General features: G+C 36.0%; 1 protein-coding gene across 1 annotated transcript; it reads right to left on the minus strand.

Moving 5' to 3' along the window:
* Positions 1–1,016: 1,016 nt before the first annotated feature.
* PSMA1 (proteasome 20S subunit alpha 1) lies at positions 1,017–11,510 on the minus strand. The gene is made up of 10 exons (XM_039863660.1): positions 11,364–11,510; positions 10,058–10,102; positions 9,679–9,780; positions 9,457–9,560; positions 7,843–7,931; positions 7,177–7,247; positions 6,939–7,068; positions 5,740–5,819; positions 2,648–2,758; positions 1,017–1,378 (listed from the first exon to the last, which is right to left on the minus strand). Exons 1-10 carry the CDS (start codon positions 11,364–11,366, stop codon positions 1,322–1,324), a joined length of 792 nt encoding a protein of 263 aa, XP_039719594.1. The 5' UTR covers positions 11,367–11,510; the 3' UTR covers positions 1,017–1,321.
* Between the last annotated feature and the right edge of the window lie 5,242 nt (positions 11,511–16,752).

Raw genomic sequence — 16,752 nt, forward strand, 5'->3', positions numbered from 1 at the left:
TAGTGGGATGGGAGAGGAGGGGGTAGGTAGATGGGGTCAAGGGGTTCAAGTATAGGGTTTTGGGGGAGGGTGAAGTGGGGAAAGAGGATCAAATATATAGTAGCTTAAAAAAACTGGACTTTGGGGGATAAACAGAATAGAATATAAGATGTCAAATAATAATGTACACTTGAAAATTATATAATTGTATTAACCAATGTTACCCCAATAAACTTAATTAAAAAAAAAAAAAAGAAGTTTGGGATTTAAACTCTACTAATGCTTTTATGCTTGGGGGTAAACTGAAAAAAAAAAATAAACTAACATTTTATGTATGAGTATACAAGGTAAGCCAACATACCTCCCACGAATTTCAAAATAATTCTCCAAAGGATTTCAAAAATAGGGCTAAGTAACTTGTCCAAAGTCATAATCGATAAGTAGAATTAGGGTCCAAATCCAAGTTCCTATCTAAATCAATTGCCTTCCAGAAAGATATGAAACTTTGTAGCAACAACCCCAGCTTCTTTTTAGCAGCAAAATTGATTACTGGTTTTGTTTTAATCAGATTTTCTAATTTATTTTGTATTGTTGTAAGAAAAAATTTGTCTATGTAGTGTGCATCTTGCAAATAAAACAACAGAGAATAATAAAAAGGCAGCCTAAAGATTTTGGCTGGAGTGGGGTTGGGCAAGATAAAGGAAAACAGTTTAAATTTTCCTTTTGTTATACATAGACAGCTCTTAGTTTACAGGAAAGAAAAACCACTCACATGTTAATCTTACTACTATTGTTTGAAGTGGTGGTTTCTTAGGTTCTAATAGGAATCTCCAGGGTTGAATCTTGAGTTTGTATTGTGAACCAAATCTCCATGGAATTTCATGCAGCCAGTCCATACATTGAGGAATTGGTATAAGAGGCATTATTTTTCTGCATCTTTAAAAATAAGGTAATTTATTTTGACAAATATGGCAAATGACCAGTTGTAATTTCAGACTATACAGTTAAAGCTATTTAAAAAACAAAAACCCAATACATCAGCAGGTGAAACAATTTTATTTCACAGTTGTCTTTAAAAACCACAAAGACACTATGTTCTTCATATAAAAACATTAGTACAGATAATTATACTTTCTAGCAAATGATTATATAGACCCTCTCAAAGAAAAATGCATCCCATTATATTTTTTCAGTTGCTTGGAAAAAACTCACATCTGGACTGATTCCTAACACATACAATTCTGCCGCTGCATCTTTTGGTTCAAAGTAGAGATTACTGTCATCAGTACATGTTCCTGCATTCTTACATATTTGATAATACATATATAGACTGGTTTATCACTTAATGTTCCATTGGTTCATCAGCCTTTTCCGCAGGTTCATCAGCAGGTTGAGCAGGCTTAAGAAGGGAAGGAAAAATAAAATAATATTATGCTATAAAAAATTTATGAGAAAAAGGGGTTAGGTGATATTTCAAATACTCAGTTCATTGTCCTTTTGAAATTTCTAAACAAAGTTTTTTTTCATAGATATAATTTTACAGTTCTGAAAACCTACGAATCATTGGACAATTCTAGTATACTTTATCTTGCTCAAGAATAAAAGGCCTTCCTTTTATTATTAATAGCCTTAAAATACAAGAAGCACATTTTAGCCATTCTTTTCCTCTTTAGCACTAATAAACACAGCAAAATATGACCAGACAGACAGCTGCATGGCCCTCCACTGCATTCTTCCCAACAGTGCTCGTTCTTACCAACTGCAGTTTAAATAATGTAAATCTTGTTCCTCCAAATAATATCAACAATATTCTTTTCAAATTGAAAAGAAATTCATGCTGTAGAAGAAATTTCTGTACTGGACACTTTATTTCAAATTATACAGCTAGCAAATAAGCGTCTGTAAATAGCAAATGTATACTCTAAACACCCAATATAAAAGACCAGTATATAACCTGAGAATCAACAACACTTCTTGATCCTTGTTCTCGATGTTTATGGAGAGACAACTTAGTTTCCAAAGCTGGCCCCAGTGAACTTTCTATGAGTCCCCACTCCTTAAGACTGCTGGCTGTCCCTATGACTTGCTTTAACCAAGAGTATGTGCAGAAATGATGTTGGGCCAGTTTGGAGACTCAAGCCTTAAGAATGCTTGGCAGCTTTCACTTTTGAGCTTTTGAACTTTTGCAAGCTCTGAGCTGCTATTGTGCTAGAGAGACCCTGGTGAAGGAAAGGCCCTAACACTACATGGACAGAGGCCCAGCCATCCGAGTAGAGGTCCCAATCTTCTGACTCTATAAGATACCTAGAAAGTGTGAGTAAAGATGACATGTGAGTAAACTCATCTTGGATGTTCCAGACTCACAACTGACTGCAGTGTGTTAGAGACCCAAGTGAGACTAGCAAAAGGACCATCGAGCTGAGTCCAGTCAACCTACAGAATTATAAGAAATAGAAACAGATAATCAAATCTTCAACCCATTTTGTGTTTATGGAGATCACTGCCCCCTCAGCGTTTTACTTTACTCGGCTCTTAGTTTGCCTACTGCCATTTGAATTGTGAGCTTATCTCAATAATTAAAGACAAAAATAGTAGATTTACACTGCTGTGGTAGGAACACTGGTTTACTATAGAACTAAAGACTCTTGAGTTATGATTAATTACATACCTGTGCCTTTCTCTGTGGCCTTTCTTCAAGACCTTCCAGGAATGGAGACACATCATCATCATCATAAATTGTAAACTCCAAGTCTTTACCAACAATTCCAATGGAAACATTCTGAGGGGGAAAAAAGGTAAAAATTAAAAAATTAAGAGAATTTCGGCTGAAAAATGCTTATAATAAGATGTTGGGTGAAAAAAGCAGAACAATAATTTATATAGCACTTAAATAAAACTTAAAAATACTTAACTGTAGGGAAAAAGGGAAGAACTCATAAGCCCTTGTAATTTGCACACTGAAATCATGAGTAACCACAAAGGTCTACGTCACCTAGAAAATGTGTAAATTGGTTCATAACGGGAATGTGCTGCAGAACAGTGTGAGGGAACAAACCACTTAGCTAGGAGGTAAGCCTAACATCTAAGAAATAATCAAATTTGTTTCTCATAAATTGAGACATGATGGTTCTTAACAGGGAAAGAGAGTAAGTTTTGGGTTCTAAAGTGTTAAATTTGGTAGGCGCTTGGAACTATGTTCTACGCGGAAAAATTAAAGAGCATACTTAAAGTGTTCAGTGAATGCTAACCAGTACAAAAGAGCTCCTGTAAAATTTTAGGCGTAAGACTATATAGGCCATTTTCTATGATTCAGTAAAAATATGAAAACGGGAAGCCAGACACCTGAGCAAATTTTTACAAATTGTAAATGTCAACAGTCAACTGCACACCCAATTTTTAAGATAGTCATCTTGGAATGATGCCATCAGTATTTTCAGTAAAATTTTTTGAAAGAATATTATTTTTATAATAGGAAAAACTGTTTAGAAAAGATGGCAGGCTATAAAGTCTTCACATAATATTAAATAATTATCCAACCATCATAACAAAATGATTTATAATATGCCGACAGATCTCACTTTAATTAATGATCATTACTTCAAGGAAGCCCTTAGTGGTTCCTGCACTGTACTGTACATGTCCGTAATCATTCAATGTCCCCTTCTCCTGGACAACTATACTATTCTCCTTGCCACTGGATACCTTACCCCTATTTCACTGAGAAAACAGAAGCAAATTAAGAGAATATTCACAAGCTCCCACAGTATCCACTCTTTCCTCTATGTGTCCCTACATTCTCTTCCTTCCTGTTACTCTGAATGAACAGCCTAATTTCTTTTCTAAGGCCTACCTTTCCTTCTGTGTACTGTTCAAAGAAACTGGCCTAGCAGTTTTTCTCATATTTCTCCTAATGTATGTTTCCCTTTACACTGGAATATTCTCATAACCATGCAGCAAACTTCCTATAATTTCTCCCATCTTAAAAAAAACAACAGAAAACTCTTTTTTTCACATTCTTTTTCAGCCGCCACTCCATTTCTCTGGACCCACAACACAATATATCCTCCAAAGTACTGTCTCAAACCCCTCTTTTCTCATTCGTTCCTGATTCCATTCCTATCTGGCTTTTGCTCCATCATCCATTATGATTGTCTAGTCAAGTCCCCAGTAATATCATTGCTGATCTAATGGTTAATTCTCAACCAACATCTCCCTTGACCTATTAGCAATTTTTCATTCTCTCTTCCTTGAAATAGTTTCATTTGCTTTTAAGGATGCCTCATTTTCCAAATTTTCCTCCTACCTCCTGGGCCATCTTTCTCAGTCCTTTTTGCTGATACCTACTTACCTCCTAATCTCTAAAGGTTAAAGTGCCCTTGGCCCAATCTTTGAACCTGTTGTCTATTTGATTCCTTTGCCAATCTCATTCGGTCCAGTCTCTATAAGCCATTTCCACATGAAGACTTTAAAATTTGTAACTAGGCTAGACGATTCTCCACCAAACTCCAGAGGGCACACACTGGATAACTGCTTATTCTATATTGCTAAATGATCAAACAATAGGCGTATCAAATTTTATGTCCTAAACTAACTGCCTGATCTTCCTCCATAACCCCTACTCCAAAACCTGTTCGTCCTACTGTCTTATCCATCTCAATACATCATAAATCTTTCTTTAATCAGGCCAAAAACTTTGAAGACATCCTTTTTGTTCCTCTCACACCCCCACAACCAATTTGTTAGCAAACCCTTTGGCTCTAATTTCAAAACATACCCAAAACTGAATCTTGCTCTATTACTCTGCTCTAATTCACCATGATCTCTCGGCTGAATTGCTTTAAGTCTTAAACTATTTCCACCCATGCCCTCACTACAATCTGTTCTCAAAACGGCAACCAGTGTAACTCTTTTAAAAACTAAAGTCGTAGTATTCCTCTGCTCAAACTCTCACAGCCCGCTCAGAGAAAAATCCAAAGTACCTACAATGTTTTATGGGGCATACATACACAAGCTGGCCTCCATTAACTCTCTGACTTCCTTCCTTCTCTTCCTCTTGATCGCTAGCTCAACACTACTGGCCTCTTTGTCTCGAATACTAGAAATATTTTAGACCCAAGCCCCTTGCACTTGCATTTCCTGGAATAATCTTGCTCTAGACATTTGCATGGCTCACTCATGCATCCTCCTTTCAGCTCTTTTCCTCAAATTCCGCTTTCTCAGTGAGGCTATTCTTGACTCCCTTGTTGTAAATCATACCCACCATACCTTCTTCCTATACCCAATTGGTCATTCTTTCTCTTCTTAATCTGTTTATTGTTTCTATAGCATTTATCACCTTTTAATATACTATGTCATTTAGTTAGGGGTACATGGTCTATCTCTCCTCCACTTGGATGTATGTATCATAAAGGCCAAAATGTTTATTGTGTTTATTATATCCTCAATGCTTAGTGCCTACATGTGGTAGGTGCTCAATACCATGTATTTGTCAACTGAATTAACACAAAGATATTCCTATCTGTTGAAATAAAGGACATTTGACATAAGACTTACTGGTTTTGTTTTATACCAAAAAGAAATGTTTAAAAACTGTTTCAAAATCAGATCACTTAGTAAATAGCTTAAAGAGCAAAAATGAACCAAAGCAACCATCTCTCAAAGTAAAGACCTGTAAGTATACACTCCTCTATTACTTACATTTCTGCAATAAATGATTAAACTATAACATTAATATCTACAATTGGAAAATGTGATTTTTACCTTTGTTGTTAGGTCCTGTTCTGCAGGAAGTGTCTCTCGTAAGGCACGCAAACCATGCTTAACCAGTTCGTTCAAATTGCCTATGTGTAATAAATAAGTTAACAATTACTTCCTAATTTCACCTTCAAGCTAGGCTTCTTTTATTTTTGTTCAGTCTATAGTCTGAAATCATGATTTTAGTCACATACTAAATAAACCACAATAAAAAGAGACAAAAGTTTAATATTTTGCCCTATAATCTTCTAGTAATTATCAATAACATTGACTATTATTTTACTTAAATGAGGTCACATGATTTTTGTTACTAAATTTTACCTTATACTAAGTTAAATCAAAATTCTGATTCACAAATGATACAGCTCAAAGTTTTGTAGAATGTATTCTGTAGAATGCTAGTTGTTGTATTTGCTCTTTATAAAAGGAATCTCCAATTCTATGTGGCCAGTATTAGCCTGATACCAACACTAAACAGAGACATCACAAGAAAATAAAACTACAGATTAATGAACCTTATGAACAGATACAAAACACTCAAAAAAATACCAGCAACCTGAATCCAGCAACATTTGTTTATATAACTATTCATACATATAATTTATATTATACACTACAACCAAGAGGGATTTATCCTAGGAATGCAAAGCTGGTTTAACACTCAAGAGTCAATCGCAATATAGCACAATAGAATGAAGGGGGGAAACAACTACACGATCACCTCAATAGATGATTTAAAAAGCATGTGTTAAAATCCAAGATCTTTGTATAGGCAAAGCACTTGAAAACCTGCCCTATCATTACATCTTTCAACTTGTACCTTTCTTTCCTACAGCTACACTGATTTTTTACTTGTTTATGGACTACTTAATGCAAAAATGTCTGTGTGGCTTAAAGTAAGAATCACAGAAAACTAACAGTTATAAACAGAACTTAAAATTGGTAGCTAGTACAGTGTTCCTCAACTCTGGGTGGGGTACACTTCAGACCAACTGAATCAAGAATCTTCTAGGTTGGGGACACATATTTGTATTTTTAAAAAGTTCTACTGGTGACTATACTGTGGTAGTCAGAAGCAGTAAAAACTAGTATGTGTAACAGAAATAATAAAAACTTTCTGTAAGGCTGATAGTTTTCTTCATTTAGGATACTATGCTAATTCTCTATATGAAGAGTGGAGAGGGCAAAAAAAAAAAACCACTTACACTCCATAAACTCAGACATATGTCTCTCCAAATAAGTACGAGCTGATTGAGAACGGGCTCCAATGGACATAGCTCTGCAGTCGAAATAGTTAGCAGATGGACAGGTTTGGAAAATATGAGGGCCCATATCCTACAAATAAGGAAAAAAAACCACTTCATAATTCTTGACTTCGGTTGAGAAAATTGCTAGTCAGTTTTAAAAAAATCATTAAAATATAACAATACTTTATAAACTTACATCATAACCAGCAATAAGCAGCCCAACACCATATGGTCTCCGGCCGTATCTCTGTGTTGGTATCTGGGTCTCTTAAATTAGTTAAAGATCCTGTTCTAACAAGGAATAAAGTACTATCTTTATTTTCAAATTAAACATTATTAACAAAGAGTTCCAGTTTCATAATTGCTACATAATTACCACGGGAAAAAAATAAAGCAGAGCAAATTTCTTTGGCCTAGTATTAAAAAATGTTGAGCTATCCACCAAACCCAAGAATTAGTGCTAGCAAAATAGTTTCCTCCCATGGAGAGAACCTCATTCATTTTGGATATAAGAGGTCAAGGATTTCTTGGGATGTCTAGAACCACCAACGAAAAACTAAATCTCCTCTAAAATGATGCTTGAATAGTTTTCCTGAAATTGAGCTTATCTATGTCTGGAAAATATCAATTGCTTAAGGGCTGATGAAAGAGCAGACCAATTCTTTATTCAGTACTCATTCTCCCATGGTAGAACTTCTCACAACTTACCTAAATTTTAAACATTCTGTTATTGAAAAGTAACTAACCTTTTTTCACAATCTTACCTATGTTATATATTATCATACTCCTGTTAACTAAGATAAGGTTTAAGTATCAAATTCCTTTAAAGTTCATGTCCAAAATGATAATATAAAAAGGATACTGCTTCCAATTAGAGATACAAGACGAGATACAGGAAGAGGTCTGTCAAATACAAATCTGGAATCCAAACACTCCTGGCGCATAAAATTACTAAAAAGGAAGTAAGAAAAATTAGTAATTTCAAATCAGTTATTCAAATTCAAATAAAGTCATTTGATCTTTTTGTTTATGCACAGACATTTACACAGATCATATAAGGAAAGCAGAAAGACACCGAAGGATGCATTCTTGTATCAAACTCTGAGGTCATGAGGGGTTTAAAAAAAAAAAAACACTAAAATATTCCTTAGCTCTAGAAAACCTTCGTCTTATAGCACTTTATAGAGAAGGCTGGGCAAGAAAAAAAGAGTACTCTCTTTTCTCTTATCCTTCCCACTGTCAAGATTGTTTGGAATTCTAGGTCTTGAGCCAGCAAAGTGGAACTACTTTGCTTTTTCTTGAAAGCTGACTAAAATTTCCCCAAGAGAGCAACTGTGAGAAATAGAATCCATACTAGGACACTGTTACACATTCTTACCAATGCTACTACTACTATTAAGCACGTGCAAAATACACGTGAAATTTCAAAGACTTAGTTTAAAAAATAATATAAAATATCTCAATAGTTTTTATATTGATTACATGTTGACACAACAATAGTTTAGATAGATTAGGTTAAATAAAATGTTTGATAATGCAATATATTTTACATTTTCAAGAGCTGACAGAAAGCAATAATACTGTCACTATATTGCTGGTCTCAGAGCAAAGGCTCGCTGGATAACTTGAAAATCGTAAACATTAGCATTATTGTTTGCCCTCAGTGGTTATAGTCTTTCTTCTCTAACTACATCACAGACTAAAGAGATTAGTTTGGGCTTATTACCTTTCATCTCCCAAAACACACACTCAATATTACCCGAAAGACACTGTGTTAAGTGTACTACATGCCAGGCTATTTAACAATTACCTTGAAAAAGAAAGAATTGGAAAAAAAAAGTGAGTGTAAGTAACTAGCCCAATCTTAGATACTAATCAGTAAAGGTGAGAACTAAACTCAATCCACGTGATTTCAAAGCCCTAGCTTCATTCACACAATGCCTCTCAACCAGAAATACTCGGGACTCTCACAGAAACCTACCTGTTACTTTCCACTTTCTACCTTATATTATAGATATACTAGTAGATTTTAAGTTTCTAGAAGACAAGATCTATGTCTGATTCACCTTGAATATCCTGTAGTATCCAGAATTGAGCTTTGCAAAAAATAAATGCCTAATAAGTACCAGAGTACTAAAGAAGGCAAGGGTAGCTTAGCTGATCCTTAGAAACCAGACAAAAGTTGTCAAGCTCTTCTTAGACATAACATAGTCTCAAGCAACATACACTGAATTAATAAGTATCACATTATTCAATGACTTCTCAAAAGTGTTCATGTGGTCAATCCTATTGGTTACTATTACAGGGATCAAGAAATGGAATACTTAGTAACTGAGCCCAAATCCACTAAGGTATTCACGATCTTAACTTTCACACTCTGGTAGACAACTTCCTAAAATATCTGAATCTTTTCTAGAAATGGAATCCATTAAGAATCGAAAGGGACATTTCTTTTGTTTTTCATGATCATACTCACCATAGCAGTCTAGCATCAGCAGTAAGTCCCGCAATTGAGATACCAATATGATTGTCAACATGGAGAATTTTCTTCTGATGGGCTGCGAGCTCTGACTGTGCTCTCTTAATAAAGACATTATAAGACACAAAAACAAGTTTAGAATTTTATTATCTACACAGTAAAACTTACGTTCGATAGCTCCGTTTTCTACAGGAAGATATACTTAATTGCCTTACTAACCTTCAATGCAACCAACACTGCATGGGTTTTTGATTTCAGACCAACTGTAGCTGATCCTTGTTTGACAGCTTCCATTGCATATTCAATTTGATGAATCCTGCCCTAAGGAGAAAAAGCCATCACATCTTAGAATCATCTTACAAGTCTCTTTTATAACTTTAAAATTAATGTAGAGTTTTCAAATTTCAGGTGAACATAGTTAAATCTCAAATGATTTTTTTAGAACCAGGAAACTTACTCTAATGATAAATTTAGGTTCCAGGAATTTCTAAAAACGATTCTATTCCATTTTCTAACAGTCTATAATCTCAGGAGTTTCTAAGCATATTGCAGCCACCGAAAGCCAATCCACAGAAATAGTATAAAACATGGTTTTTACCTGAGGACTCCAAACAGTGACATCATTGTCATACTGGTTGCGAAACTGAAAGTAAAAGAAAAAAGACCTATTAACAAAAGAACATTACAAATCCCAACTCTTAACAAACTCTATCATTAAAAAAATGTTTTCCCGACTCTTTCACCATAAACACAATGCTGTTAATACAACTACATTTTAAGATTACAACTGTATGCGTTTAGTTGCAAGCCAATTCTACATTTACCATGAACTCTAGATGGGACCTACCTTCCCAATTATCCACTGTTCATAACACTCCCTTTGGGTTCAGTCAATTACTAAAGTTCATATCTGTCAACTTTACTTCATTTCTTTGCTAAAGTTCTCTTATACCAAGCCCTAATAAATGGTCAAAAGCATTCCTTTCCTTTAAACTAGCTCAAATGTCTATCTCTTGAAGTCTTTTCCATCTTTTTTCCTCAAAGCCCCCCAACACATACTTCCACCAGTTCTTTGCCTGTACGTCCCTTTCTACCTAATATTATTATTTAGAGGCATGTGTGATTTATCTTTGAACCCTCACTGCACTTAAAAGTGCCTTGTACAGAAATTCATATTGAAAAACACAAAAATGTCCTCAGGAAGTCAGAGGTGGACACAAATAGCTACTGCGACTGAACCATTAAACGAGTCTACCAGAACAGTATTTGGGAGAATCATGGGGATGAGAAGGTTGAGGGCTAGAATTGTAGACACAGGAAAGGAAGCCCTGAGACTATGTTGTAATCCTGATGACACCACTTCTCCTTTCAGCCTTGGTTTACTCATTTGTAAAACTAGGTGACTGGACAACGTGATTGAAAAGGGGCTTTTCTGATGAGCTCTAGGGGAGAGGGAAATGAGAAGGATCCACCAGGAAAACGGACGCCATACAGGAACCCAGAAACGGGCCAAGTCCGCACTGGTAACATATAGGGAGGCCTCCACGTCAAGTCCCTATTTTCTTCTCTCTCTGCCCCCACACAGAGCACGAGGGGCCACTCAGGACTGCTCGGAATCTACTTCACTGAAGGAACTTGAGGGGCGAACTCGGCTAGTTGACGGATGTAGGGTCCGAGGCCTGACAAAAAGCGAAACAAACCGCGGAGAAAGGCCGCACCGACTACCGACAGCCCCTCTCCAGGCCAGGCCGGAGATGCTGAATCACTGCCCGAACCCTTCCGTCCGCTAAGGTTTCCATGCTCCATGGCCCCGGGCTGCTTTAAGGATACGGGAGACGCCGCTCGCCATCCGCCAGTTAGCGGACCTCTGCCCCAACCCAGCCTGGGCTTGGAATCCAACGCACCATGGTTCCGGCGCCGGCCTTGCTGCCGCCTCCTCCAAAGCTGCGGATCAAGGAGCGCTGCCGAAACTACCCCTCGGCGCTCTACAGAGACGTCTGCGGGATTTTGACGGCAGCGGCGCAGGGCAGAGCAGTCTATTTCAGAGATATCGATAGGCTTCCAACGCTTCCCCGCCCTCAGAACTCTCAGCGCGTCAAAGGTGGGCGGGGCCTCGGAAGAGGGTGGGACTGAGATTGGCGGGAAACCCTGATCCAGGAGTGCCTGCGGCAGCTAAGAACTGCGGGGCGGCCACTATCAAGTCATCCTTCTAATATCCTCAGTGATATTTCATGTGTGTTGTAGATTCCCTCCAGTTTCTCACTGGCCCAGCCGATACACCTGAAATCGCTTGGGACCACAGTTGCGACTCGGCATGATAGGGTGTGCGTTCAGTGTCCACAGAGATTTGGGGTGTTGTGTGACTGTGAAAGGAAAGAAAGACCAAAAATAATAGTCCGTTTCTGTGTGTCAGCCATACTCTTCCTCGAGTATCTTGTTTGTGTACATGCTTTTCTTTCTACTTGGGAAACCTTTCCCTACTTCCGGGAGAACTTGTCTGTCAAGGCTCTGTTGTCATTGATGACCCTTCGTCATTATCTTTGGTTTCTTCCCACCAGACTTTGAACTCTTTGAGGGCATTAATGTCTTTCAGTGCCCTCAAAACCAAGCAAGGTGCCTGATAGATGAGGCCACTGAGGAAAGAAATGGACATTTTCTTACGAAAAACGTATTTTCTCCTTCGAGAGCATTTTTTACCAGATGAAATAGTTTAAGAAAGCTCTGCAAACAGCTACCAACCTAACATCAACCGAATGAATTATTTTCTTGAGAAAGAAAGGACGAGTACCTAGACTCAGGTAAGGTAAAAGTTGAAAGGGTCCATAAGGATATGAGCTTTGCAGATGAAGTAACAGACTCAGATGACTTAAATGATTTACTCAGGTTCAGAGCAATTCAGTATCACACCCTTTTTAAACTTTTTCACTTACATATTTTGTACATTTTTCCATGTTAAACATTTTCCAGGTTAAGCACGTCTCCCTAGTATTCCACCTTATGAACATACATTGTATTTTCCCAAATCCCAATTGTTTAACATTTAGGTTACCCTTCTCCCAAGCAACTCATTTATGGGCTGCTTGATATTTTTTTTAATGTACATTTATGTTCCTTTCTTTAAAATCAGTTCCAAAAAAATGGAATTGCAGTGTCAAATGAAATAGATATTTCTAACACTTTGGTTAAAAAGTGCTAAGTTGCCCTCCAGAAATATTTTACCAGTTTATGCTCTCAATAGTAGTACATACGTGTGCCCTCCTCCTTAAATTCACCAATACTGGTTGTTGTCATTTTAAAAAATCACTTAATTTAGTGGACTACATTAACAGATTTAAATTGATAGATTGTTCTCTTGTTTCCCCAGCAGCGAGCATAATGCCTAGCACATACTAAGTGCTTAATAAACATTGTTGAATGAATAACGAAAGTTAATAATTCAATAAATGCTCATTTAAAAGTTATGTATGCATTAACATTTTGAAAATTCTTTTCTACATGTCTCTATATCCACGTTTCACAAATATGTATATAAAGATATAATTTTTTTTCACAAGTAAGATTATACTAAACTTTTCTACTTAAAAAGTTATGGCTATCTTTTCATGTCCATAAGTAATGATCTATATTGTTTTCAACAGTTGCATAGTATTCTATTGTCTGGAAATACAATAATTTACTTAACTATGGATGAGCAATTAGATTATTCTCAAGTCTTTGCTATTATAAAAATACTATAATGAATATTCTTATATATATTGTATAGTACCAAAGACTGAAGTTCACAACTCTGTGTTTCTAGTACTCTTCTAGTAGAAATCTTTAAATTTGGAAATATTTATGGTAAAATTGAGGAATTGCTTGCTTTTTGATGTCACCATGTAGATATTTTTGGTTACCTCAATAGATCTACTTCACCTTTTATGGATTACATTAGCATGTTTTCTTCCTCGCTGTCTTCTGGTTGAGCTCAGCTGATGAAGGGCACTAGCAGGAGACCAGAAGGCAGTAAGAGCTAGAGATCGGTGTATTTATTACCCTCTCTCCCTCCATGTTGGCACCAGGCTGGCAGTGGTACTGCATCATCTCTTACTGTTTCCCTGCCCACATTCTGATTATACTCTCTTCAGTTCCCCCTTATGAGTGTGCCATCTGTTTCTTGTTGGGACACTGACCGAGACAATAATATTTCAAATTTATATAGGCTGTGGAAGGTATATAATACTTTTTTTTAATGTGAGAAAAACTTGTTATCTTGAAGTTTACTGTATATTAAACTTATAGGAACAATATCAGTAGATCTGAAACAGCTAGAAAATAGAATGTAAGATTATGATATATGTCCTTCCCTGTTTTCTACCTGCTCAAATATACATGGAAAAAGTCAGTTTTCAATTGGTCTTATAATTTTTCCCAATTATAAAAGGAATACACATTTATTTAAATTTTTTCCAAATGTAGACAATATGGAAAATAATCTATCATCTGCTAGGTAGAGAAAAATCACAGTTAAAATTTTAGTGATTTTTTTCCCTACAATAATAACTCTCTAAAGAAGGGAGGAAAATTATCCTGAGATTATATTTTCTAATATTTATAATATATAATATATTGCATATGCATATTGTGGGTGTGATTCTCATTCCATAGAAAGAAATATTGCATCTTTTAGATCAACTTTAATCTACCCCTGGGTTTCCATCATGCCATGCTGGTGGAAATTCAATCTCAGTTATTACTGAGCATTTCCTTTCTATCTAGGATTATACAAAGTTTCTAGGGATTAATTATTGTGGAAGTCCTTAGAATTACCTCAAATTATTATATGTCATCAGTACACCTTTATTTACTGTTGAGATTCCCAGTATTCCTTTACCTCCCTTGGAATCCAAGCATCTGGAATCAAGTGAGTGAATCTGGCAGTCCCTGCATCCAGGTGCAGCCTTTTTCTTTGAGTTTGTGCCACCTGGGCTCTGTTACAGAGCAAGACAAGAGTCTTAGCTTTTCACTAAACTAATGGGCTTCAGAATTCTAAATCTTGAGGAATCTCTCTTCTACCTCACCCACAAAGGCAATGAAATAAACTGCCATAAAAACTTGTATCAAATTATATATGCTTATTTTTTTAATCTACTTTTTACTAAGCATTATACCACAAGCATTTCTTCATGACTCTAAATGTCTGCATAACAATAAGGTATTCCATCATGTGAGTGTATCATAATTTAAGTAACATTTGATAGCCTTTTTAGATGGCTCACTCTAATGCTAGCCTGGTCTATATCCACTCCCACCTTATTATTATTTTTTTAATGGTTATTCAGAGGCTAATGTTTTCTAATGGTAATAGCTAAAGATTGGAATAGAGGAGACAGGAATTAATAGACATAATTTGGAAGAATAACAATTTCCCTCCCTCAGTGTGTGTGACCAAAAGAGAAGCCTGTATAAAAGCTACTGGCATACTTAAGTTGTTTAGAAATATTTTTCCAGAAATTAAGCAATTATTACAGAATGTTATCTAGGTAGTTGAGTAACAATGAATATTACGTATCCATGGGAAAAATTTAACTTGGCTCTTATTAAAATTTATTTTTATTTAAAAATTTAAAATCCTAAAGTAACTAACGATGGCCTTTAAATTATAGAAGTAGTGCTGCTTTTCTGGCCAATTTTTCTACAATATACCCTTATTGATCAATTTTGCAACTACTGTTTAAGAATCAGGGTGTACCCTTAGCCAGCTCCCCAAATCATGTTTAAAGGAGCTGAAAGCCATTAAAACCCCAAGAGATCAAATGTCTCTTCTGTTGGTCCACAAATGGGGCTTTGATATAAGAGCCACTCTGAAGAGTCCAGCCAACCACATTCACCTTGGAGCCAGCAATGTATGCAAAAAAAAAGAATCATGAAAAGGACAGGCTTTAGAATTAGATATTTCTCATTCATTCAAGAAATTGTTGATCACCTAACTATATGCCAAGAGATGCTGAGAATACCTGACAAAACAAAACAGACACAAATTTCAGAGGAAGAGTATTATAAGATGAAATCAGAGAGAAATGGGATGGGGTTTGCAGATAATATAGGGCCTTTAGGCCATAGTAAGAACTTTAACTTGGAGTGAAATAGAAAGTTACTAGAGGGTTTTGAATAGAGAAATGTCATGAGTGAAATTTTTAAAGGATTATTCTGACCCTTGAGATGAGAACAAACTGTTTTGAGACAAGCACGCTAACAAGATCAAAGCTATTACAGAAATCCAGATGAGAGATGACGATGGTTTGGACCAGAGTTGTAATGGTGAGATAGAAGGAAGTAGTTGGATTCTGGATATATTTTGAAGGCAGAGCCATCAGTACTTTGTTAATGGATTGTATGTGGCATGTAACAGGAAGAGATTTCAAAATGACTAACGTTTTTAGCCTAAGCAAATGGAGAATTGGAATTGCAATGAACTGCCATAAAGGAGAGATAGGAGGAACAAGTCTTGGGGGAAAGATAATGAATATGGTTTTGTATATTTCAAGTTTGGGATGTCTGTTAGACATTCTAATGAATATATGGAGTAGTTAGTTGGCATATGAGTTGGAGTTCAATGGAGAGGCCCAGGCCGAAGATCCAAAATTAGGGGTCATCATCGTAGAGAAGTTAATATAGAGTGAATGTAGACAGAAAAGAATTTCAAGAATTGAATGCTGGAGCACTCCAGTATTAACACAGAAATGGGTTTGTATTTTAAGCTAGCTACTTATAAGCTCTGAGAACTTTGATGACTTATTTCACCTCTCTGAAACTTTGTTTTGATGTTGTTGCTTAAACTGTAAAATAGAGATAATATTGGCTAAAATCTTTTATAATTATTGTGATGATGAAGTGAATTGCTCATGTAAGTGCTTAGCACACTGGCTGGCACGTGGTAAATACTCAATATTTATTAGCTATTGTTACTATTATTTTAAAACCTGCATTTGTCTCCTAAAATGTTACTAGTTGCCTTAGTGACAATATATAATCAATATAGTAATGATGCCTATTATTTATCTAGATAGTAAGTGGCAAACTGGAAGTGTACAGTGAGCCCACTCCACCAAAAAAATCTAATATCTTAAATATGTTATACTTTAGCCAAGAATCTTCTTTTTAACTTGTTATTTTTGAAGTCCTTCTAAATATTTAATTTTGCTTTAATCTCTTTTGAAATTTTTTACTTAGCTGCCAAGATCTATGAAACACAATAATAGAGATCTATTTTCCTTTAAAGCTTTGATATTCAGTATGGCCTAATGTTACACA

This window comes from Pteropus medius, unplaced genomic scaffold (genome assembly GCF_902729225.1).
Source record: "Pteropus medius unplaced genomic scaffold, Ma_sr-lr_union100, whole genome shotgun sequence".
Taxonomy (NCBI): Eukaryota; Metazoa; Chordata; class Mammalia; order Chiroptera; family Pteropodidae; genus Pteropus; species Pteropus medius.